General features: G+C 61.5%; 5 protein-coding genes across 5 annotated transcripts; 3 read left to right on the plus strand and 2 right to left on the minus strand.

Annotated features, from left to right (window-relative positions):
- Positions 1–3,484: 3,484 nt before the first annotated feature.
- PLICBS_002203 (uncharacterized protein) lies at positions 3,485–5,383 on the plus strand (the record flags this gene model as incomplete). Its single annotated transcript, XM_018321834.2, has 3 exons — positions 3,485–4,557; positions 4,611–4,716; positions 4,775–5,383. The coding sequence occupies 3 exons, from the start codon at positions 3,485–3,487 to the stop codon at positions 5,381–5,383; spliced, it is 1,788 nt and encodes a 595-aa protein (XP_018179314.2).
- Positions 5,384–6,307: 924 nt separating this feature from the next.
- Positions 6,308–8,136, plus strand: PLICBS_002204 (mitochondrial-processing peptidase subunit alpha; the record flags this gene model as incomplete). Its single annotated transcript, XM_018321835.2, has 2 exons — positions 6,308–6,445; positions 6,529–8,136. 2 exons carry the CDS (start codon positions 6,308–6,310, stop codon positions 8,134–8,136), a joined length of 1,746 nt encoding a protein of 581 aa, XP_018179315.1.
- An 820-nt stretch (positions 8,137–8,956) lies between these two features.
- Positions 8,957–11,754, minus strand: PLICBS_002205 (uncharacterized protein; the record flags this gene model as incomplete). The annotated part of the gene is made up of 3 exons (XM_018321836.2): positions 8,957–9,553; positions 9,639–11,456; positions 11,536–11,754. The coding sequence occupies 3 exons, from the start codon at positions 11,752–11,754 to the stop codon at positions 8,957–8,959; spliced, it is 2,634 nt and encodes an 877-aa protein (XP_018179316.2).
- A 901-nt stretch (positions 11,755–12,655) lies between these two features.
- PLICBS_002206 (type I transmembrane sorting receptor) lies at positions 12,656–13,970 on the minus strand (the record flags this gene model as incomplete). Its single annotated transcript, XM_018321837.2, has 2 exons — positions 12,656–13,158; positions 13,214–13,970. The coding sequence occupies 2 exons, from the start codon at positions 13,968–13,970 to the stop codon at positions 12,656–12,658; spliced, it is 1,260 nt and encodes a 419-aa protein (XP_018179317.1).
- Positions 13,971–16,072: 2,102 nt separating this feature from the next.
- On the plus strand, positions 16,073–21,548 carry PLICBS_002207 (rRNA biogenesis protein rrp5; the record flags this gene model as incomplete). The annotated part of the gene is made up of 3 exons (XM_018321838.2): positions 16,073–16,480; positions 16,533–20,933; positions 20,994–21,548. 3 exons carry the CDS (start codon positions 16,073–16,075, stop codon positions 21,546–21,548), a joined length of 5,364 nt encoding a protein of 1,787 aa, XP_018179318.2.
- Between the last annotated feature and the right edge of the window lie 1,685 nt (positions 21,549–23,233).

A 23,233-nucleotide genomic window follows, 5' to 3' on the forward strand; every position in this document is an offset into this window, starting at 1 on the left:
GCGGCGCCCCGTGGCCCCGCCACCGCCGCCGCCGCCCTCGCCGCCGTGAGCATGCGGCTTCAGGTACGGGGGTGCTTCTCCCTCCTGCATGTCCGCACCCGAGGCAAGTCTCTTTTTTTACACTTTTCAAGGTTCCGAGAGCATGGGATAAGGGGGCATTCTAAACTGTACTTCGTCCTCCGTACTCTATATTAAGCTTCGGCGCGAGAGCCAAGCTTGCGGGCTACCGACTAGCGGGTGCGAGCTGAACGACGGGCCCGAGGTCTCGGATGTCGCCATTTTCTTTTTTCCCTATGCACTTGCCTCCCTGCGCAGCCCATCGGCGGGTGCTGCTGCTGCTGCTGCTGCGTCCTGCGTCCTACGGAGTGCCGGCTGTGCGTCAACAGGTGCGTGTGCTGGCTGGCGTGTCGCGTTCGCATGAGTCGAGCACATGCCCATGTGCGTGTGTGTGTGTGAGTGTGCGTGCGTGCGTGCCTGCGGGGCGCCATGCGCATTGGATAGGTGCTCGCCGCAGATGATCAGGGCGCCCACCCACAGCACCGCTAGCACGCCCCCGGCACGCCCTCCAGCACGACGGGCGCTGCCCTGGCACCTGGGGCCGGCAGTGGGCGTGTGCCGTCCCCAGGTCGGCGCCTTGGTGGGATCCGATCTTGAAGACGGGCCAGTGGTGCCTTTGCGTCTATGTAGTCTGTCCGGCGCAGCGAGGACCACCGCTTGGTTGACCCCCTACGCAATGGATGCTGTCTGGGCTAGGTAGTACCTCGTGTAGGCTACGCATTCCCTCTTGCGCACAGCTCCAACGTTGTTAGGCCTGTGCTTGAGCCGGCCGCCGTGGTGGCGGTAGTGGTTCTTAGAGGACGCCCTGCTGGCCGACTGCCGCCGCCTGGGCTGGGGGTGGGGGGGAGGCGTGTTGGTCGCCCCCGTCGCCGCACCTCGTGCCACGGCGAGCAGCATGGAAAGTGCAGACGGGAAGAGTCCCAGGCGGGCAGTGGCAGGCTGGCAGGCTGACTGGACTGGCTGCGGCGTCATGACGTTTGGCTCTGGCGATCGCCCGCGCCTGCGGAGTGGTGTGCCACAGCCCAGCTGGGCCCAGTCAGTTCATGACCTGACGGCGCCGCCTCTCTCTCCCCACGCGTGCAGTGTCGCAGACGGCGTCTCCGGCGTGCAAGTCTCTCTGCCCGTTAGGTACCACAGGCACCTCACGCAGATGAATGTGCCCACCCGTCCTCCGAAGAATAACGCGCGTGCGCGCGTGCACGCGGCGGGAGGGGACGACGCCGCCCGGAGATGAGGCATGCCTGGATGGGATTCTAGACGCTCACGTCAAATCTTTAGCGACGGCCGGCCGGCCCAGCCACCTAACCGTGCTGCTACTGTAGTACTAGCTAACCAACCCAACATGCGAACTGCGCATCGACTAATTAAGGTAGCGCGGCCGTCGGCAGAGGCCTGGGCCCTGGAGCGGCCGTCCCCAAAGGGCCCAAACCCAACGGGAGGCAACCGGAGACAGGGGGACTCCACCCCAGGGCGCGCGCGATGGGTGGTGCCCGTAGCGTGCTGGATCCCGTCTCTTTCCCAGCCGGAAGGCGGGCACTTCAGCGCGATAGCGTGCCCCGGGCGCGCCCCCGTAGGTTTAGCTAGCGGTGACCCGGCGCCTGTCTTGGCTGCGCGCGTGCACGCCGGCGCCGTCCCGAGACCACCTAGCTGGGCGGGCAGCATCTTGGTGCTGCCACCTGCGCTACAGCCCGGGTCCAGCAGCCCGGAGGTACCTGCACGGGCAGGGCCACCTGCACCCAACGGGCGGTTTTCGAGGTGTCCCTCAGCCCAGTTTCGCTGAGCCCAGGCCAGCCGACCCCCCCCCGGCGCCCGCCCCTGGCCCTGCTGCTGCACCGCTGGACCGCCAGACAGACCTCTCGGAGCGCAAGACGCCGCACTGGAGCCATTCGAGCCCTGCGCTGGTGCTCCGCTCACCTGGCCTGGAATCGTCAATGACGATACGACACCAGACCACCTTGTATTTTTCCTTGCGCCGTCCCGTCGTCGTCGTCTTCTTCAAGAGTGGCCTGCGCTTCCACCATCCATCCCATCCGTCCACCCATGCCACAAAACCCTGGCCGCCCCGTCCCTCTGGCCCCCCTCGTCCTTGGAACCTTGAACTTCCCAGAAAGCCAAGCCAAGCCCGCCGCCCCTCCCCTCCCCTTCCCACCCCCCGGCCCCCCGGTCCCCACAGGCGAACGTGTGCGTCAACCGGGCCGTTAGGTTGTTCGATCGTGCAACACCACCAGCAGGAGCACCAGCGGCGCCGCCAACGAAGAAGGGCCTCTCTCCCACTCACCGTCCGGCAGACTCTCCTCGTCCGCCAGTTCTTTCGCACTGTCGCCCCTCACGCATACAAACAAACATCCATCCATCCATCCATTCGGCGGCATTGTCGTCGTCGTCCCTGCGCCAGCGTCTTGTCCTCCGTCCGTCGCCAGTCGCTCCTCTCCCCCGTCTCGGTCGCACGGCAGTTCGTGTGGTTGCGCTCGCGGGGGCTTGAAGCCGTCCATAGGTCTGCTCCGTCGTCCGGACCTGCTGTCGCGCCGCGTGCGTGCGTTGCGTTTCCTGTGCGTCCGGCGCCGTACGTTGCTGCGCCTGTGAGAGGGCAGAGAGGCAGACAGTGAGACCGGGCAAAACCGAGCGTCCTCCGTGCCTCGCCTCGCCTCGCCTCGCCGGCCCGATCGCTGCGACTCGAGTCGATTCAAGGTTCGGGTTGAGTCGAGTGGCAGACAGACACCGCCCTGCCGACTGAAACCAAACCCGCGAGCATCGGGCGCTTTGCTTCGTCGAACGAGTCGAGCCTCAGACACGGCACCCCTTTTTCGTCGCAGACGGTCGACCCTCGCCCGCTCTGGTTGGCATTTTCGCCTTGATTGCATTGCAGCGTTCGTCGGCATCATTGTCAATCGCCCACTCGCCTGCACTCGTCGCATCCCTGCGCTGGACAGGGCCAGTTCGACAGCGTCGCAGTTTCGGCGTCGATCGCAGCGCGCGACGAACGATCCATCAGTTTTTTTAAAGCTCATCAACCCCCAGCCACCCCCCGAAGAAACCTTCTGCGATCCGTCTCCCGCGCCCGTCACCGCCGACGTCGTCACCGATCCTCGGTCGAACCAACTCGCCTTGGTTGCTTCTGTTGCCGTTGCCGCCGCCGCCGCCAGTCTCCCCTTTCGTCGCGCCGCGCGGCTGCCGCCAGTGGGCCCCCCGCCAGTCGCCCGCTCAACCGCTACCTGGTGCAGTGGCGAGCCGTAATTACCGCCCAGCAGAAAGGCGAGGTAACGGACGTTTTACGAGCACCGCTCGTACGACACGCGCACAGGTGCCGCCGGCACGTCTTCTCACACACTCTCACACACCCTTGGGAGGCCCGGCAGAGACTAGAGCCAAAACATTGGACAAAAAAGGGCAATTGCGAGAGATCCCCTCGGCGCCCCAGACAGCCAGCATGTTTACGCAGCCAGTGTCTTCGCCTCCCCCCGGCCCGCAGACTGCCTCGCCCGTCTCGCCAGGGCGGCCCAGCAGACTGCGCGGCCTCAGCTACCTGCGCAACTACACGCACAACCACCTCCTGTCGCGTGACAGCAGCGGCTCCAACTCCAACTCGCACTCCAACTCGCACGCCGCCCCCGCAGGCGCTAGCAACACCTCGCATGCCCGCAGCGGCAGCGGCCACGGTCACGGTCACAGTCACGGTCACGGCACCGCCAGCGGCGCAAACCTCACCCGCTCCGTCAGCTACACGCCATCCTCCACCACCACCACCCCCTCCTCGCACGCCGCCGCCGCCCTCAACCCGACTGCGCCTGCCGCCCAGAACCTCAACCGCCTAACCCTCGTCAGCTCAAACCCCGACACCTCGTCGGCCCACGCGAGGATCGCCTCGACGACGAGCCACCCCGAGTCCATCCCCGAGGCCGCTGCTGCCGCCGCCGCCGCCGCCGCCGCCCCAGCGACCCCGCACGCGGCCGACGACCGCCAGCCCGCCATGCCGCACAACGCGACCGCGACGTCGACTCCCGCGACGGGCGACGCCGCCGCCGCGACCGCCTCCAATCCCGAGAGCACCCCGTCGATCCGCTTCTCCGCGTACTACGACCCGCGCTCCACCCGTCCCTCCCTCTCCTTCCCGCCCATCTCGAGGACCCTGCCCAACGGCACCGAGGTCATCCGCGTCGGTCGCTACTCGGAGCGCGACGGCCAAGCCGCCAACATGGCCGGTAACCAGCCCTCGGCGGCTCCCGTCGGCTTCAAGAGCAAGGTTGTCAGCCGACGCCACTGCGAGTTCTGGTGCGAGGACGGCAAGTGGTACATCCGCGACGTGAAGAGCTCCTCGGGCACGTTCCTCAACCACATTCGCCTCAGCCCGCCGTCGCAGGAGAGCAAGGCGTACCCGGTCAACGACGGCGACATTGTCCAGCTCGGCATCGACTTCAAGGGCGGCGAGGAGATGATTTTCCGCTGCGTCAAGATGCGCCTCGAGCTCAACCGAGGCTGGCAGAACAAGCTCAACACGTTCAAGTGGGTGAACCGTGGGCTGTCTTGTATTGACTGTTTTCGCTAACGCACCACAGCGTTGCTGCGCATAAAAGGCTGCGCACAATGGCAACCGGCAACGGCGCCGCGTCCGTGTCGAGCTCGAACTCGCAGGACTGCTCCATCTGCCTCAACTCTATTGCTGTAAGCCGCATAGGACGAATCCTTACCTTAGATAAACCCTATCTGACCTCCGTCTCAGCCCTGTCAGTCGCTGTTTGTGGCTCCCTGCTCGCACACGTGGCATTTCAAATGCGTGCGATCACTGCTGTCGTCGCCGCAGTATCCCATTTTCGTCTGTCCGAACTGCCGTGCTGGTGCCGATCTGGAGGCCGATGTCGAGGAGCCCGACGAGGAGTGGCAGCAGCTCGAGGAGGGCGCGGACGACGAGGCGAAACCCCAAACTGCCAATGGCCAGCCGCCAGAGGCTGTGTTGCAACCCTCGCCTGTACCGGCGCCCGAGCCAGAGCCAGACGCCATGGATATCACCATGGATGTCACCGTCAATCCAAACGCATCAGACAGCCCTAGCGGGAGGTCAAACCTGCCCCACGAGCCGACGGAGCCCGTTCCCATTCGTAACCCGGCGTCTGGAGCCGGGCGCGTGAACCAACTACGGGAGAACCGCTCGCCGTCGCCGCACACCAACGGAGAGGGACCGATCACGCCGCGGAACAACGCCGGGCCCTGGGTGTTTGACGGCGGCGCGGGTCGGCGAGTGGCGGACCCAACAGCAGAGATGACGAGCCTCGACGCCGCGACAGAGATGGACCTGAGCGGAGGCGGCACGAGCGACGCATCGAGCCGCTGACGTGGTACACCAACGACGACAACGAAGAGGGGGGGAATGCAATCTTACATGGTTCCAAGGGACGGCATAGCGAGCAGACTGTAGATACCATAGAGCGGCGTTGGCCTTTTTGCTTCACAGGCCAGCGCGCGGGTGCACGGCGTTGGAGGGCATCATCGGGCGGGCTGGCGATTGATAATGAAGGCTGGCATGGGATGACTCGAGGGACCTTTGCAGCAGCAGCAGCAGCAGCAGCAGCATGGCAAGACAGTACCTAGGCATTGGCCCGCGTGGCGGTTTTGTCCGAACGGGCGCGCGGCGTGCGTACATATTTAATGAACACCGAGCTGGTGGAGAGGCGAGTGTAGATGACCCGCTCGCCTGTATTGCATAAACAAGCATCTCCATGGCATTGTGTTGGCTGACAAGCCCATGTGGTGCTGTGTGAAGTACATGGAGAGCCCTGCTTGATCTAGATGAGGCGGATGCCCTCGCGTGACGGCGGCAGGTGTTCAACATTGGCATTTCAAGCTCAACAGGCTCTACTGTACTCTGTGCTCAAGGGATTTTATAACCTTGGAAATGCCTTGTCTTTTGGCTGCACGACAAGGTCATGAGCCGCACTCTTGAGCGGGACCCGAAGATGCCATGGGCGGTGCAGCAGGGAGCGAGTCGACCGCCAGCCAATGGCTGCCTCGCCAGTTGTGGTGACGCCCGCTGCCTGGCCGAGCGCAGACGTCCAGCTCCACCGTCGGGTCGGACCTCCGGGCTCGGAATGATCCGACATATCGCCGAAGCCAGGCGCAGCGCAGTGCAGTGGCGGGCGCTCCACCCAAATTTTGGCGCCAAGTTCAACGGCCGTCATCGCCGCCGTCGCCGTTCGTAACCTCGTCCCCCGGTTCATCCACCACCAGCAACAGTCCGTCGCAACAGCACCACACAGCCATGTTGCGACAATTAACTACGCGGCTACAGCAGCCCCGCGCGGCGGCGTCCTCGTGCGCGAGGCTGCTGCGGCCCAAGAGCGGGCTGAGCGTCCCGACGCGGTCCATGGCGACTGTCTCCGTCGAGGGCATCCCCAAGGTGAGCAGCAGGATCAGACTCTACCGTCCCTCCCTCCGTGAATGTCGTCGCGCAAACGCTGACTCGTGGTCGGTGGTATGTAGGAACCGACCGAGCTCGACCAAATCACAACGCTGCCCAACGGCCTCCGCGTTGCCTCCGAGGCCCTCCCGGGCTCTTTCTCGGGCGTCGGCGTCTACGTCGAGGCCGGCTCGCGCTTCGAAAACGCCAGCCTGCGCGGCGTGTCGCACATCATGGACCGGCTGGCCTTCAAGTCGACGTCGCAGCACTCGGCCGACGAGATGCTCGAAAAGGTCGAGGCCCTGGGCGGCAACATCCAGTGCGCCTCGTCGCGCGAGTCCATGATGTACCAGGCCGCTACTTTCAACAGCGCCGTGCCCCAGACGGTCGAGCTGCTCGCCGAGACGATCCGCGACGCCAAGCTCACCGACGCCGAGGTCGCGGAGCAGATCGAGACGGCGCGCTACGAGATTGCCGAGATTTGGGGCAAGCCCGAGCTGATACTGCCGGAGCTGGTGCACACGGCGGCGTTCAAGGACAACACGCTGGGGAACCCGCTGCTGTGCCCCGAGGACCGCCTCGGTGCCATCGACAAGGCCACCGTGACGACGTATCGGGACCTGTTTTACCGGCCGGAGAGGATGGTGCTGGCGTTTGCGGGCGTGGATCACGGCGCGGCGGTGACGCTCGCGAAGCAGTTCTTCGGAGACATGAAGGCGAGCCCGCTGCCCGCTCTGTCAAGGACCGGCTCGGAGACGAGCATGTCTGCGGCATCTGACAGCGAGGCGTCCGCGTCCACCAGCTCCTCTGCATCCTCGTCCCCCTCCGCCTCGCCCCAGCAGCGCTCCTCCAAGCTCATCACCAAGATCCCCTTCTTCAAGAACATCTCCACTTCTGCGCCGCGCAACGCCGCCGTCGTCGACACACCCACGTCAGACATCCTGGACGCGCCGCAGCCGGCGCACTACACGGGCGGCTTCCTGTCGCTGCCGCCGCAGCCGCCGTCGCTCACCGGCACCAACTTCACGCACATCCACCTCGCGTTCGAGGGCCTGCCCGTGGGCTCCGACGACATCTACGCGCTGGCGACGCTGCAGACGCTGCTCGGCGGCGGCGGGTCCTTCTCGGCCGGCGGGCCCGGCAAGGGCATGTACTCGCGCCTGTACACCAACGTGCTCAACCAGCACGGCTGGGTCGAGTCGTGCGTCGCCTTCAACCACTCGTACACGGACTCGGGCCTCTTTGGCATCTCGGCCTCGTGCCTCCCCGGCCACACCCAGCACATGCTCGACGTCATGTGCCAGGAGCTGCGCGCCCTGACGCTCGAGACGGGCTTCTCGCGCCTGCAGGACGGCGAGGTGGCCCGCGCCAAGAACCAGCTGCGCAGCAGCCTGCTCATGAACCTCGAGAGCCGCATGGTCGAGCTCGAGGACCTGGGCCGCAGCGTCCAGGTCCACGGCAAGAAGGTGCCCGTGCGGGACATGTGCGCCCGCATCGAGGCCCTCACCGTCGCGGACCTGCGCCGCGTCGCGTCCGCCGTCGTGGGCGGCCGCGTCGCCAACCCGGGCGGCGGCAGCGGGGCGCCCACCGTCGTCGTGCAGGAGGCGCAGGCGTACGGCCTGACGAGCCACGGCATGACCTGGGACCAGATCCAGGACCGCATCGACGGGTGGAAGCTCGGCCGCCACTGAGGGCGAGTCTCTCAGTCTGACCAGCCGCAATGCCTCTTCTATCTAGCAGAGCGGCAGGACGTGTTTCTGGCATATCAGCGCGGGGCGTCCCATCGACGACGGTTGACAACGACAAAGGCGCAAACGGGCCTGTATAGACGCATGGGAAAGGGTGCGGAGCGGAGCGGAATTGCGCGGCCGTGAAACGAGCCGCTTGTATCATAGATGTAAAACGTGTACGGAATCCGACACCAGAACAGTGGGAGGGGGTGAAAAGGGCGAGCATTATTTCATCTCCATCACAAAGGCACGCATGCATATGACATGGAGCGAAGAGGCGGCGAGAACAAGAGAAAAATGTGTGTGCGGGAAGCAGGCAGGGGGCATTGTTGGCGCCGTCGGCGGGAGGGGGCTCATTCTCGAGGACGGACAGAGTGTGCTTGTCCGTTTGCGTTAATGTATGCACATATATGTACTCTTGCATGTAGTATTGCTATCTACCACGACCACTACTACTCATCATATGCACCTGTGCATCTACACACCCCTGACACGTCGGTAATATAGCAACAGAGGCATCGGGGACCTTTGGGAAGGGGCTGTAATAACCATGGCATTTGCCTGGGCCAGGTGTATATATTGCTCTAAGGTATTTCTAAGCATCGCTTGCTGTGTATATGTAAACCAACCCCAACCAGACGGAAAAAAACACTCACACGCAAATCTCGTTCTTCCCTACGCTGCTGCATGTCATACATTTCTTGCATGGAGACATATAAGGTAAGGCGTAGATGCAGAGGGCCAATGGCTGGCTGAACCCAAGGGAGCGGTCCATGTCCGGCTACAGCTTGGAGCGCACCGCCTCGAGCCGGTACTTGACGTCCTTGAGGGCCTTGTTGGCGGGCTTCCAGTCGTCAAACTTGCGCAGCAGCTCCTCCGTCTCGGCGTGCAGCTCCGTGCGCACAAAGTCCTCCTCCAGGACGCCGCGCATGATCCAGGGCAGGACGTACGGGTTCGGGCTGGCGAGGAGGGTCGTCGCATTGCCGCCACCGGTTGCACCTCCGCCCGCCGTAGCCGCAGCGCCCGCGCCGCCCTTGACCGACGATGCCGACGAAGATGCACCCGCGGCCGCGGGCGTAAGGCGGCGCACCTCGCAGGGCGTACCAGGCGGCACGGACGTGGTCTCGAGGGCGTGCGAGACGGCGAGGTCGTAGACGGCGGCGTCGTAGTAGAGGCGCGAGTGGCCCTCGCCCGAGTAGAGGCTGCCGGCGAGCGGGGCGGAGAGCTCGCGCACGAGGCCGTGGTCCGAGACGCCGAGGTTGCGCAGCTTGAGGGCGAAGCCGACGAGGTGGGCGATGAAGTCGGGGGCGTGGACGCGCCCGTCGATGAAGACGGCGCGGTAGATGTAGGGGTGGCTAGCGGGGGAGTAGACGGCCGACTGCGCTCGTTAGCGGACTGGCCGACAGAGAAGACAGAGGGAATGGTGAAGACCGGCAGAAAAGGGGGGCGAGGGGGTGGCCTACCTCCATGGGTACGAGCTGGTCGTCGATGCTCCCGATAAACGTGATGCGCGCGCCGTAGGCCAGGACACGTCTCATGGCCGCCTCGAAGCGCTGCGAGTTGGCGCTCGACGGGTTGCCAAAGTCCCACAGCTCGGCGGCCGAGCCCATGAGGATGCTAGACTTGTAGTCGGGGAAGGGTCCCAAGGCGACGCCGGCCATGGCGCAGACGCCGATGCGGGCGTTTGTGACGATGCCGAGGTCGATGAGCTTCTCGAGCAGCATGACGCTGACGGGGACGCCTTGGGAGTGGGACGCGACGAGGATGAGGTCTGCGGCGCGAATGTGTTCGATCCAGTTGAGCAGCAGCTTCCACAGGTTGTCGACGCGGTCGCTGATGCGGCCCTCGCCCTCGAGCGCCACCTTTTCGATCTCGCAGCCCTCGCCACAGCCGTGCGCGTCAGCCCACCGCCGGATCGCGTCGGCGCAGAGGCTGGCGAAGCGCAGCGACGTGCCCGTGGGCTGCCCGATCATGGGGCGCAGGTACGTGGCGGGGAAGAGGCCGTGGACGCCGATGGCGATGGCCTTGCGAATTTTGGGCGGCTCCTTGACGCGGAAGACGTGGTTCGCCGGCGGTTGGGAGGTGCGCAGGAGGAAGCTCTTGATCTGTTGGATGATGGACGGATCCTCCTTCATCTGATACGTGCTCGAGAAGGATGGGAGTAGTAAGTTGGGCGGAAACTTAGACGTTGACTCGGATTCAGCGACGGCCTTGGCAGTGTCGACCTTGGCTGGGGCTTTTGTTTCTGTCTGTGGTTGTATAGCAGGCTCTGCTGCGGCCTTGTCTGCAACGGTGCCGTTGGGAGGCGTCGGCGTCTGGGAGTCAGTGTCCATGGATGCCGGCCTGGCTCTCTTGCTGCGCCGCCATGTCGACTTGCCCTCCTTGGCCTTGACCTCTGTCTTGGAGGGCTTCGCCGGAGGGCTGGAAACGTCGCCCTCGGCCATTGGCGTGGGATGCGCCTCGGAGCCCTCGCCCATGACGGCAATCTCGCCAGACTCCGGGTCAGGCACCTTGCCATCCTTCTTGGGAGAGTCTCTTGACCAAAACGCCCAAGTCGAGCCAGCTTTTGGCGCCGGCTCAGGTTCCGGCTTCGGCGGAGGCGGCGGCGCGTCGTCCATGACCACGTCTTCGGGTTCCTTGGCTGTTGCCTCTTTGGGTGCAGAGTCTTGCTTCGCTGATGGGGCATTGCTCGAGTTGCCCAGAAATCCGAACCAAGATGACGACGGCGGTGGCGGTTCGCTCTTGGGGGGGTCGGCGGGCGGTTGCTCTGCTGCTGTCTGCGCGGGGGGAGTGGCCTGTCGGCCCTCGTCAGCCGCATCGTCGGGCGGTGGCGGCGGTTTGGCCATTTCGGCTTCTAATACTGTGTTTGGTATCCGCGACCACCAGCCGAGCCAACTACCAGTCGTAGGTGGCCGTTCCGGAGTCGCGGTGGGGAGCGCAGTCTGCTGGTCAGGGACCTCTTGGTTGCCGTCTCTCTTATCGGCCTCGGGGGAATTTGATTCGGGCTGGTCCTCCTGCTTCGGCTCGTCGTTTGCGGATGCAGGTTCGTTCGTGCTCGACTGAGGCGGCGCGTCTTCGGGGACCTTGGAGAGAGACGGGGCGTGGGTGCTGCGCAGACTCGCCGCGTCGTCGCCCTTTTTGGGATCGAATCGGCTTAGATCGGGGGTTCCTTTGGAGCGGACGGTCCCTCCGAGGATGTTTTCTCTCGCGATGGATGTCGAGGCGGACGCCTTGTTGGGAGTTCGCGGCCACGATCCGTACCAGCTCTTTGTCTTGCGTACCTGTGGAGGGGGGCGGGATGAGGGTCAGCGAACACGACCATCATAATGAAATAAATGTGAGGGGCCCCACGGCACATACCTCTCTCTGGTGGCCGGCTTCCGGGTTCGACGCGGTGCTGTGGCCCGACGGCAGCGGGCGCGGCATATGGGGCTGGTGGTGTTGCTGGCCGAGGCCCGGCTCCGAGGCAGCTGAGGTCGCGGCCTGTGACGTAGCGACGTGCGGCGACACGGCCGTCGTCGGGAGGCTCGCGGTGCTGGCTGCCGGGTTGTGACGCTGTCTCTTTCGCGGGAGCATCATGAGGTGGAGGTGGCAGTTGCGGCGGATGCTGGTGATGCCATCGGAGCTGCGTCGGGGCGCCGCCACGTCATCCAAATCGCGTCGAGGTGGTCGTGCCGAGGAGGGAGGATTCCGTTGAGAGGCGACCGGCAGCAGCTCGCTCGAGCACGGGCGGGCGGGCAGTGGAGGTAAAGGTTCCCTTCACATGGCGGGCGCTGAGATACAGGGCAGCGCGGCGGGCGGGCATCGAATGAATGACGAACAGTGGGCCACGGGTGCCTGGGGAGGGCCCCACCACCCGCCTGCAGCACCCACGCTTGCCACGATGCCCGCCAACCACCTGGACGCCCCATACGGCCCCGGGGCATCCATCCCGTCACCGCCAGTGAATGATCCCTGTAGCGTAGTGGAGGGGACCTGAGCCCGGTCGCCGCAGAGCCTCGACTCCCGGGGCCTGACGGGCTGGAGTGCTGAACATCCTCCACTGCAGCAACCCAGAGCGAGCGCCTCACTCATCATCACCTCATCACCTCATGCACCGCCTCAACAGACACCCGACGCTGACTTCATCTCACTGCTGGCACGGTCGACCCAACTTCGGGCAGGCACCAAGGCTCTCACGCCATCTCACCGCAAACGAAAAACAGCCAACGCGCGAAACACAGCTTTGTTACGCGCACACGTCGACGCTGGCCGCTATGGACCGTCCATCGTCGAGCCAAAGCTACCGCTACTAATCAACACATGAGAGCATCGAATGCTCCAAAGCCCTCTTCTCCGTCTGCGCAAAAAAGCGACAGCGAGTGATGAGACACCCAAGCCGCGCCGTGACAGGACGACCGTCGCAGCTTGTCAGATGCCGCACCTCCCACAGTCCCCGATCCTCACAGCACCCAGGTACTCATGCCAACACCTCAAGGTCTCACAGCTTCGGCGCAAAGCCCAGCCTCATGTTGCCCTGGTCAAAGACGACCAGCGACGACTTGAGCCCCATGTCTCCGTGGATGTTAAAGCCGCCAAGGACAAAGCTGCTCTGCAGGCCACCATAGCAATAGCGGACATCCTCGATAGTGCCAATGAAGCCGTAGTCCAGATAATCACCGGGAACCGTGACCATGCTTCCCTCCACCTTGTACGAGAAATCAGGAAGCTTGGTGCCGCAAGGGAAGAGGAACACCCAGTACCACACGTATAGCACTGCCCCCGGGACTGTGAGCCAGTAGTTCTCAACGATGTCCTCTGGCAGATACAAGAGCGTGGTGCCGGTGTCGGCGATGGACGTCACGGCCTCCTCGCGGTACACCCCGTTGATGGCATACCCCGGCGAGGTGAACGTCCAGAAGCCCTGGCTGCTGTCGACGGGGGTATACGTGATCGGGCCATTGTGTTCCTTCTTGTCAATGTAGCCGAAGTTGTACGTGCCGTCTGAGCGAGTAATCAGCCATCAAAACACCATCTCAAAAGAATAAAGGTCACCTACTGGCGGCATGGTTCAGGTTGGCAGTGAACAGCTGCTGCTTTATGTGTCCCTTTGCCGTGTCCATAAAGGTAAGCTGCTGGTCGGGCTTCACCGTGTTGAGGGAGCTAAACGCCAAGCCGAGCAGGCCGTCCGAGTCTGGGTTCTCGGTGAACGACTTGGCGACTGTGCTGGCCGCCTCGATGGCCTGGCCTTTAATTCTCAAGCCGCCAATGCTGACATTGTCGGTATAGACCTCGCCACCGGCGCTGCTGCCGTCGCCGTATTGGATCGACCAGGTAGAGCCCTCAAGTTTCTTGGCAGACTGACTCTTCTTTGGGTTATACAGCGTCTGGCCGTTGACCTGGTCCGAGGACATAGCCGTGCTGAAAACCCACAGATCGCTCGAGCCAGTGTCAAAGTCGAGCTGGAACTTCTGCGCAGGCGTGCCGATGTGCACTTCGGTGATATATTCGATATCGTCGGCCAGCGGCTGGTTGATGGCGTGTCCGGTCCATCTCTTCTGGACGCCGTTGGCCAGCTTCATGTCCTCGACGGTTTTGACCTTGGAGCGGGACGCCGCGGCAGCAAGCTCCTGGTCGCTGGGCATCGTCTTGTCGAACTTGTTGAGCGTTTTCATCAGCCCCCTAAACCCGTTGGGGGTATGCCCCGGGTTGCGAGCCACATGGACTGAGAACCCGCCATGAGACTCGGCCGGGAGAGCAGCGGCGAGGCCGCCGGTGGCCACGAGGGCAGCGAGGAAAGCACCAAAGGTCTGCATGACGACTTGCAAGCGCGGCGACGTTGTGACAATGACTTTCCGCCTTGGATGCTGCTACACCAGTATACGGCTCTGCGCGGCTCTAATGACCTTTATATGCCCATCCAAAACACCAGAACAGTAACGCGACCCTCCAACACCAATGTCCATACAGGTACGTAGCGGGGAAGAGTAAAAAGGTCCCGATGAGTAAGGCCCAAACATGATGCTGCACCGCTTTGCTTCTCGGATTTCCCCCACATCCGGACGAGCAGAGACGGGCATCGTATGGTCACACGACATCGCCAGCGGTCGTTGGGGAAGCAGGGCCTTTTGCTGCTTCCTGACCTGGCAGGTAAAACGAGAGGATTTCGATTGATACGTTGGCCGGCGCGTCCATGGAGTGCTCTTTCAGGCGATGCGTCACTCCAGCGCCCGCGTGGCATGGGCACGGCAAGGGCACAGATTAGGCAGGTAAAGAATGACCTCGCGCCTCGAAGCCAACAAACGCGGACCGATAGCTAGAGTTATATCAAGCATGATACTTTGCACCTATAACTGGGACACAACTCTACTTCAGTACGACCCAACCGAGCACGCAGGTTGCAGCCGGGGCGAGACAATGCTCTTGGGACGACAAGCCGTGCTCTGGTGATCTTTGCCGGGCGTCGGATCGGACCCTGATCTTCAATCGCGATCGTCAGGCACGAGCATCAGGTGCGGTTCGTGCAGCCAAGCCTTTTAGTGAAGCAGCTGTACCTGTATGGAGCTTGGGCCTGTGCCACGGGCGAGCCGAGCCGGGAAGCTCTCCCTTCTTGGCATCCACGACCCGTTCCACGGACATGCCGGCCTGCAACCCTCTGCATCGTTCGCACTGGCAGTTGTCCCAGCCAGCGCGTCTTGCTGCCGTTGGGCAGTCGCACGGAAGAAAGATGCCGGCGAAGTGGCGTACTATGGCCGGTTGGCGTGGCCCGCGGGCGTGGACCTGCGGTCGAGGCATGAGCTGAATTGATGCTTGGCCAACCGGCTGCTGCGGGGGGGTACTGCCAACTGCCCACAGTGTGCTGCGTGTTGGCGCAGTTGGGCGCTGAGTAAGTGTGCGGTTATACATGTCCGCTGTTGTGTCCCGGAATATGCATACTGTACGAGATAACCGTAGTCCGTATGCATAATTGAACAAGAGGGGCAAGTTGATGTGGTACTCAACTCTGGGCGGACGGTGTGCTGCATGGACTGTACTGCACTCAAGCTCTATCAAGTCCAGCGTGCGTACATTCTATATGTACGGAGCATCATCTCAGAAGATAAGGATCTGCACCCAGCGTGGCAATCTTGCCGTTCTATTCATGGTCGCTTCTCGACGAATTCCCCGTGCATGGGAGGCCGGAACATCATGCGGGGTTCTCCGTTTACATAGTCACTCGTCGGTGTATCCGTGTCGTCTGGGCGAGCTTTCAATCGTGATGTGCTGTCAACGTGGTGCGGATAGGCTTCCAGCCGTTCCCAAGACCTATCATAGAAACTAGACAACAGTGGTGTTCGCCCGTAACAAGGGTGTCTAGTTTACGGGTTTGCCCACCCGGTGTATCTAGCACATCCGCGTCAAGTGAGATGGATGAGTTGTATGGAGGTAGCCCATATCTTAATGTTAGAGCGCAGGCGACTTGACATAGCCGCACTACCCCAATGAGGTTTCGTCTATGGATGTCGTGACCGCAGGCCGACATTATAGATATACGCTTAGCCCATCCTGAAATATGTAATGGCCGTTCTGCCTGAATGTGTTGATGCTGGAGCCTTTACTTCAACTTCTGAATAGAGATGGTTTGGTGCCGGGTAGCAGCGACGAATTGACGCCTGAAATCGTGCCGCATTTTTGGTGGGGCTCCGTCAAGATGGACCCCCAAGACCCTTACAGGGAAAAACGTGCGTGGCGGGGCCGGAACAACTGCTCGGAGTCCCCAAAACACTGACCCGCCGCTTATCGCTTATCGCATCCCGCCCAGCAAAAAATTATCGACGGCTCGACCTTCGTGCCAGTCCACATCCACAGCTGACTTGAGGATCACAGCCCGGCACAGCGCAGTCGCTCGCATTGCACCTCGCGACCTCGCACAGCCGCCATGAGCAACCTCAAGCGGAAGGAGGCCCCCGACGGCACTCCTTCGTCAAAGACGGCCAAGAAATTAAAAGAGGCCCGTCCCGCCAAGAAGGATGCGACACCCAAAGATACGACCACGGCGGGCAAGCCCTCCAAGAAGCCGACCGAACCCAAGGCGCCCGTCGTTTCCCTGCTCAAGGATGACGAGCCCATTTTCCCCCGAGGCGGCGGAAGCGTCTTGACGCCCCTGGAGCAGAAGCAGATCCAATTGGAGGCCAAGGCCGACGCCATGCGCGACGAGGAATTCGACACCGGCGGCAAGGCGCAAAAGAAGAAGAAGCGCAAGATGTCTCTCAAGAGCGATGGCAAAGCCGGTTCCAGCAAGAAGAATACCGAAGATAATATCAAAGTGGAGAGTCTCAACTTCAAGGTAAAATCTCCTCTGCTAGGATCGTGCTGGCCGGGAAGCTGACCCAGCGCAGAAATTGGTCAAGGGCTCGCTCGTCCTCGGACAGGTGACGCGCATCAATCGTCTCGACCTCGAAGTCGCCCTGCCCAACAATCTGGCGGGCCGCGTCTCGATTGTCGCCGTTTCCGAGCAGCTGACCAACAGGCTGCAAAGCAACGCTGCCGAAAAGGACGACGACGACGATGACGAAGAGTCCTCCGACGAGAGCAACGCCGACCTCAAGAGCCTCTTTGCCGTCGGACAGTACCTCCGGGTGTACGTCGTCTCGACGCTCGACGAGTCAGCAGTGACCGGCAAGGCACGGAGAAAAATCGAGCTGTCGCTGCGACCGGCCGAGACCAACGAAGGCCTCGACAAAGACGACATTGTTGCCAACGGCACGGTCATGGCCTCCGTCGTCAGCGTTGAGGACCATGGCTGCGTCATGGACATCGAGATCCCGGGGCTGCGCGCTTTCCTGCCGACAGGAGAGATTGATTCGAGCATAGATCGAGATCGACTGCAGCCAGGATCCGTCTTCCTGTGCCACGTTACCGGCAAGGGCAAGGGCAAAGTCGTCCAGCTCTCGCTGCAGCAAAAGGCCCTGGGCAATGTCAAGGCGGTGCCCACCGAGGCGACCACAATTAGCACTTTCCTACCTGGTACCGCTGTCGACGTCCTGGTCTCGCACGCCGATCATTGTGGCCTTTCTGGCAAGGTCATGGGCAGCTTGGATGTCACGGCCGATCTCGTCCACTCCGGCGCGGGGCCCAACGACACGAAGCTGGAAGAGACCTACAAAGTCGGCAGCAAAGTCAAGGCCCGCGTGATTTGCAACTTTCCGACCGCAAAGGAACCCAAGCTGGGTATTTCCCTGCTGCCGCACGTCACGTCCCTGAGCCGAATGTATCCCGCCCAGGATGCTAACAACCTCCCGACTGTCGTGCTCCCTATTTCATCTCTCGTGGAGAAATGCACAGTCCGCCATGTAGAGTCTGCAATTGGACTGTTTGTGGACACGGGCGTCGCTGGACTTAGCGGGTTTGTGCACATTTCGCGAGTCAAGGACGGCAAGGTGGACGCGCTGTATCAGACGAGCGGCCCCTACCAAGTCGGATCCGTCCACAAGGGCCGCGTCATTGGCTACAGCGAAATGGACGGCATCTTCCACATCTCCTTCGAGAAGAGCATCCTCGAGCAGCAATACATTCGCCTCGAGGACGTTCCCGTCGGTGCGGTGGTCAACTGCGAAATCGAAAAGCTGGTCATCAAGGAGGATGGCGTGGCTGGCCTGATTCTGAAGGTCGCCGAGGGAATCAACGGCTTCGTCCCCGAGCGTCACATGTCGGATATCCGACTGCAGCACCCCGAGAAGAAGTTTCGCGAGGGCATGAAGGTCAAGGCTAGGGTTCTGTCGACGAACCCCGCCAAGAGGACCATGCGCCTCACTCTCAAGAAGACTCTTGTCAACTCGGACGCGCCGCCCGTCAAGTCGTACAGCGAGGTCAGCGTTGGCATGCAGGTTCCTGGCACAATCGTCAAGCTTCAGCCCAACGGTGCTCACATCAAGTTCTACGGCGCCCTGCGAGGCTTCCTCCCGGTTTCGGAAATGAGCGAGGCGTACATCCGTGATCCTAACGAGCACTTCCGCGTGGGCCAGGTCGTCAACGTCCACGTCTTGGACGTCGACTCCGAGCAAACGAGACTGGTCGTGTCTTGCAAGGACCCTGGCGCTTTCGGTTTGGAGAAGCAGACGGCGTTAAAGAACATCAAGCTGGGCGACGTGGTTTCCGGTAAGGTGACGCAAAAGACCGAGGACCAGGTGTTTGTGGAGCTGGCCGACAGTCAGCTCAAGGCCATTCTGCCCGTGGGCCACCTGACCGACAACAAATCGGCGTCCAAGGTTCAGTTTGCCCTGAAGCGCATCTCGACTGGGCAGACTCTGTCAAACCTCGTGGTGATAGATAAGAACGACCAACGCCGAGCCATTATCCTCACCCAGAAGGCGAGTCTGATCCAGGCTGCCAAGGACGGCAAGCTTCCGTCTACTTTCGAAGAGGTCAAGATCGGTAGCATTCTGCCCGGTTTCGTGCGCAACATCACTCAGAGCGCCGTCTTCATCCAATTCTCCGGAGGCCTTCACGCGTTGCTGCCCAAGGCCAGACTGCCTGCCGACGCTCAGAGCAAGCCCGACTTTGGCCTGCAAAAGTACCAGTCTATTGAGGTTAAGGTCGTGTCGACCATTCCAGAGCTGCGCCGCGTCATGGTTGCTCCCTCGTCTGCAACGGAGGAGCCCGAGAAGCCGAAGCGCGCGGAGAAGGCCCCAGCGCCCGAGGACGGCCTTAAGGTTGGCAGCATCGTGCAGGCCAGCATCACATCCGTCAAGCAGACGCAGCTGAACGTGCAGCTGGTGGGCACGGGTGTCCAGGGACGTATCGACGTTTCTCAAGTCTTTGACAAATGGGACGACATCCCCGACCCTAAGGACCCCCTCGAGAAATTCCGCAAGAAGCAGCAGTTGAAAGTCAAGGTCATTGGCGTTCATGATGCCAAGGATCACCGCTTCCTTCCTCTGTCGCATCGCTCGGCGCACTCGGTGTTGGAGCTGTCAGCTAAGCCGAGTGACCTGAAGAGCGAGGCTTCGGAACCTCTCGGGCTCGATTCGATCAAGGTTGGAGAGACACACGTCGCCTTTGTCAACAACGTGACTCCTCAGTACCTGTGGGTTAACCTGTCGCCAAACGTCCGCGGCCGTGTCTCGGCCATGGAGGCGTCGGACGACTCCTCGCTGCTCAACGACTTGCACGCGCATTTCCCCATCGGCTCCGCCATGCGCGTGCGGGTTACGTCGGTGGATACCGAGAACAAGCACCTGGATCTCTCTGCGCGGTCATCAAGCTCGTCCGAGTCCATTACCTGGGCTTCACTGAAGCCAAACATGTTCCTGCCTGGTCGCATCACCAAGGTCAACGAGCGCCAAGTGCTGGTCAAACTCAGCGAGACCGTCTCGGGTCCCGTTCACCTGCCTGACATGGCTGACAACTTTGACGACATTGACACCTCTGAATACAAGAAGAACGACATTGTGCGCGTCTCCGTGGTGGAAGTGGACGCGCCCAACAAGCGACTCCGCCTGTCGCTTCGCCCCTCGCGCATCATGAGCTCGACGCTGCCAGTGACCGACAAGGAGATAACCAGCTTCTCCCAGATCTCCAGTGGCGATATTGTTCGCGGCTTCGTGAAGAATGTGGCTGATAAGGGTCTCTTCGTCCTCCTCGGCGGGCAGGTGACGGCTCTCGTCAAGATTGCCAACTTGTCAGACCGCTTCTTGAAGGAGTGGAAGGATCAGTTTCAGGTCGACCAGCTGGTCAAGGGCCGTGTCATTGCCGTCGATGCCGCCGTGCGCCAGGTCGAGCTGAGCCTGAAGGCTTCGATGGTTGAGGAGGACTACACCCCGCCGATGACCTTCAAGGACATCAAGGAGGGCCAGGTCGTGACGGGTAAAGTGCGCAAGGTCGAGGAGTTTGGCGCGTTCATCCTCGTCGACAACTCTGCCAATGTCAGCGGCTTGTGCCACCGCAGCCAGATGGCCGACAAGGCCGTCAAGGACGCGACGAAGCTCTACAAGGAGGGCGATGCGGTCAAGGCAAAGGTTCTCGAAGTAGACGCCGACAAGCGACGCATCTCGTTTGGCCTGAAGCCATCATTGTTCGAGGACGAGGACAGCGACATGGACTCGGATGCCGGCGCGCCCTTGGAGGATGAGAGCGACGAAGATGTCGAGATGGACGAGGGCGCCTTGCTCAAAATCCTGGGTACCGATAACATGGATGACTCTGACGAAGATGAGGGTGAAGAAGATGATGACGAGGACGAGGACGAGGATGAGGCTGAGGAAGACGAGGGCAGCGACGAGGATGAAGAGATGGAAGACGCACCCAACGCCAAGACCAGCGGCCTCGGCTTGGGCAAAAAGTCGGCTTGGGCGGCTGACCCATTCGATGAGCCTGGCTCAGAATCCGACGACGACGAGCAGGTTGTCTCGGAAAAGAAGAAGCGGAGAAGAAAGGGCGAGGTCCAGGTGGATAAGACGGCCGAGCTAGACGCACACGGGCCGCAGACATCGAGCGACTACGAGCGACTACTTCTGGGACAGCCCGACTCATCTGCTCTCTGGATCGCCTACATGTCATTCCAGATGCAGGTGAGCGACCTGTCCAAGGCCAGAGAGGTTGCCGAGCGCGCCATAAAGAGCATCAACATCCGGGAAGAGACGGAGAAGCTCAACGTCTGGGTCGCATACCTCAACTTGGAAGTCGCCTACGGCAGCAAGCAGACTGTGGAGGACGTTTTTAAGCGGGCATGCCAGTACAATGACGAGCAGACGGTGCACGAGAAGCTGGCGAGCAATTATATCGGCCTGAACAAGCACAAGGTACGCACTCATGGTAGAGTCCGACCGACATCCATATTGATGCTAACTCACTCTTCACAGGAGGCCGATGCGCTCTTCGAAACGATGCTGAAGAAGTTTGGAGCCAAGTCTCCCAAGGTATGGACAAACTATGCGCACTTCCTGCACCACACGCACAACGACCCTGCACGGGCACGGGCTCTGCTGCCGCGCGCGACGCAGCAGCTGGACAAGCGACACCACCAGGCCATCATCAGCGGGTTCGCCGCGCTCGAGTTTACCTCAGACAACGGTGAGCCGGAGCGTGGTCGCACCATGTTTGAGGGCCTGCTGTCGACGTGGCCGAAGAAGGGCGACCTCTGGAGCCAGCTGCTGGATCTGGAGACGAGACGGGGCGCGGAGGCGGACCAGGCGGCGGTGCGGGACGTGTTTGAGCGCAGGACTCGTGTCAGGGGCCTGAAGCCGCAGCAGGCCGAGAGGTGGTTCCGGCGATGGGCAGAGTGGGAAGAGAAGCTCGACCCCAAGGGTCGGGAGCGGGTGATGGCCAAGGCGCAGGACTGGGCGGCGCAGTTCAAGGCGCGCAAGGAGGCCGACGCGGCGGCGGCGGCGGAGGCAGACGAGGAGATGGAGGAGTGAGGGCGCTGTGGTTCACAGCACTTGCATGGTGGTGCCGGATAGCACCAGGTCGTGTCGACCATTTATTCTAGACATGTGCGGCACGCAACATTAGCAGCGTGAAGAAAAGTCTATTACAGAGTCTGCCGCGCGTAGAAACAAGCGTGACTACAACATGCATGTGGCGATACCTCGGAAGGCATTGAACGGAAGGCTAGCGATGTTGAACCCTCCAGGCACGACGACCTAAGTGAACTGCCCTGCCTGATCTCTCACTTCGGTTCTTACTTCCGCTTGTAGTCCGAGCAAACGGCAAAATTCTGCCACTCCGGCCAGGTACACGCGTTCTGATCAACGCGGCACTGTTTCAATGACAACAAAGAGTCAGCCAGCACAATTCAGTAGTGTTGGCGAAAGGCGGACATGAGCGGAAACAGTGGACATGTTCATTTTGGGGGGCGTAGACCTGATTTATTGATCACTTACCGGAGCGATGCTGTCACAAAACACTTTAATGTAAGATGGCTTTTTCCCTGTGCCTGCGTTTTCATCAACTATGCACTGTTGAAACTGGAGGTTGCATTTCTGGGTTTGGCGAGGAAGAGCCAGTTAGCCTGGTGTCCAACCAGTACATGCACCCAAGGCCAGGTCGCAAGGAGGAGCGGTGCGCGGGCTCTCTGCGTTGCGAGGTAAAGAACGGGAAAGGGAGCGATATACATACCCCGTGGTGAGTGCGCAAGGCGAATGCTGGGCTGCAGAGAGATGCCAGCGCGGCGGCGGCGGCGTAGGCGAACTTGATGTCGACGAGCATGGTGTGGGTTATTGCTCTGGAAGTCTCGCGCGGTGGGTTGGGAAGATGGCTGGGGGCCTGCGTATCTTGGACGAGGGAATGCTCAAGCAAGAGAGATAAACGGACGTGAGAGGGTATGGGATATCTTGTGGGTTTTATATGATTGAGATTGGACGTCGTTATTCACAGAAAGAACGCCGGTTGGATCACGGAAGGCCAACCCATGACGGATGGGCAACGTGGATGGACAACTCGCAGTTCTGTTAACCATTTTCGAAAGGCGTTCGCGTCATGAGCCGCCGAAGATGGACATCATTTTGATGCCCTGATGCGAAGACAAAATGGAAGCGAGAAGATGATGTGCATTTTATCCTGGATGAAGCCACTAGACCGTTTGGGAATGACAGGCGCGTAAACATGGAAGTGATTCACTGTTCTGGATATCTAGACTCCGATGCTTCGTGCTCATAGTTCTGATGCCTGAGGAAGTCAAGTGCCTCACTCCTCACACTCAATCTTGGAAGGCGTGTCGGAGCAAATGGCGCCCTTCCTCCAAGTCGGCCACACGCATGACGCCGAGTCAGAGCGACACTGCACAGAATACGGGCTGGGTGAGCACGGCGAACAAACAATTGAACAGGGAACGAGGGAAGCGTTACCGGAGTTCGTGGATCGCAACGCCTCCACCCCCCAAGCACAGTAGGCCGCGCGCCTGGGGATTCCGTCGATTCTATCGTCCACATGCATATGTTTTCTTTTTTCGAGCACTCCTGAATTGATCAGGAACAGAGTCAGATCGTGAGCCGCCGGCGTGACTGGAGAGAGGACGGTATGTGGGTATCCGCCGCCTGGCGGGAGCTTACCTCGTGAACGTACTCGAATGCGAGTGTTGGGCTGCATAGTAACGCGAGGGCGG

The sequence above is a fragment of the Purpureocillium lilacinum genome (genome assembly GCF_023168085.1).
Source record: "Purpureocillium lilacinum CBS 284.36 DNA, scaffold_2, whole genome shotgun sequence".
NCBI classification, from domain to species: domain Eukaryota; kingdom Fungi; phylum Ascomycota; class Sordariomycetes; order Hypocreales; family Ophiocordycipitaceae; genus Purpureocillium; species Purpureocillium lilacinum.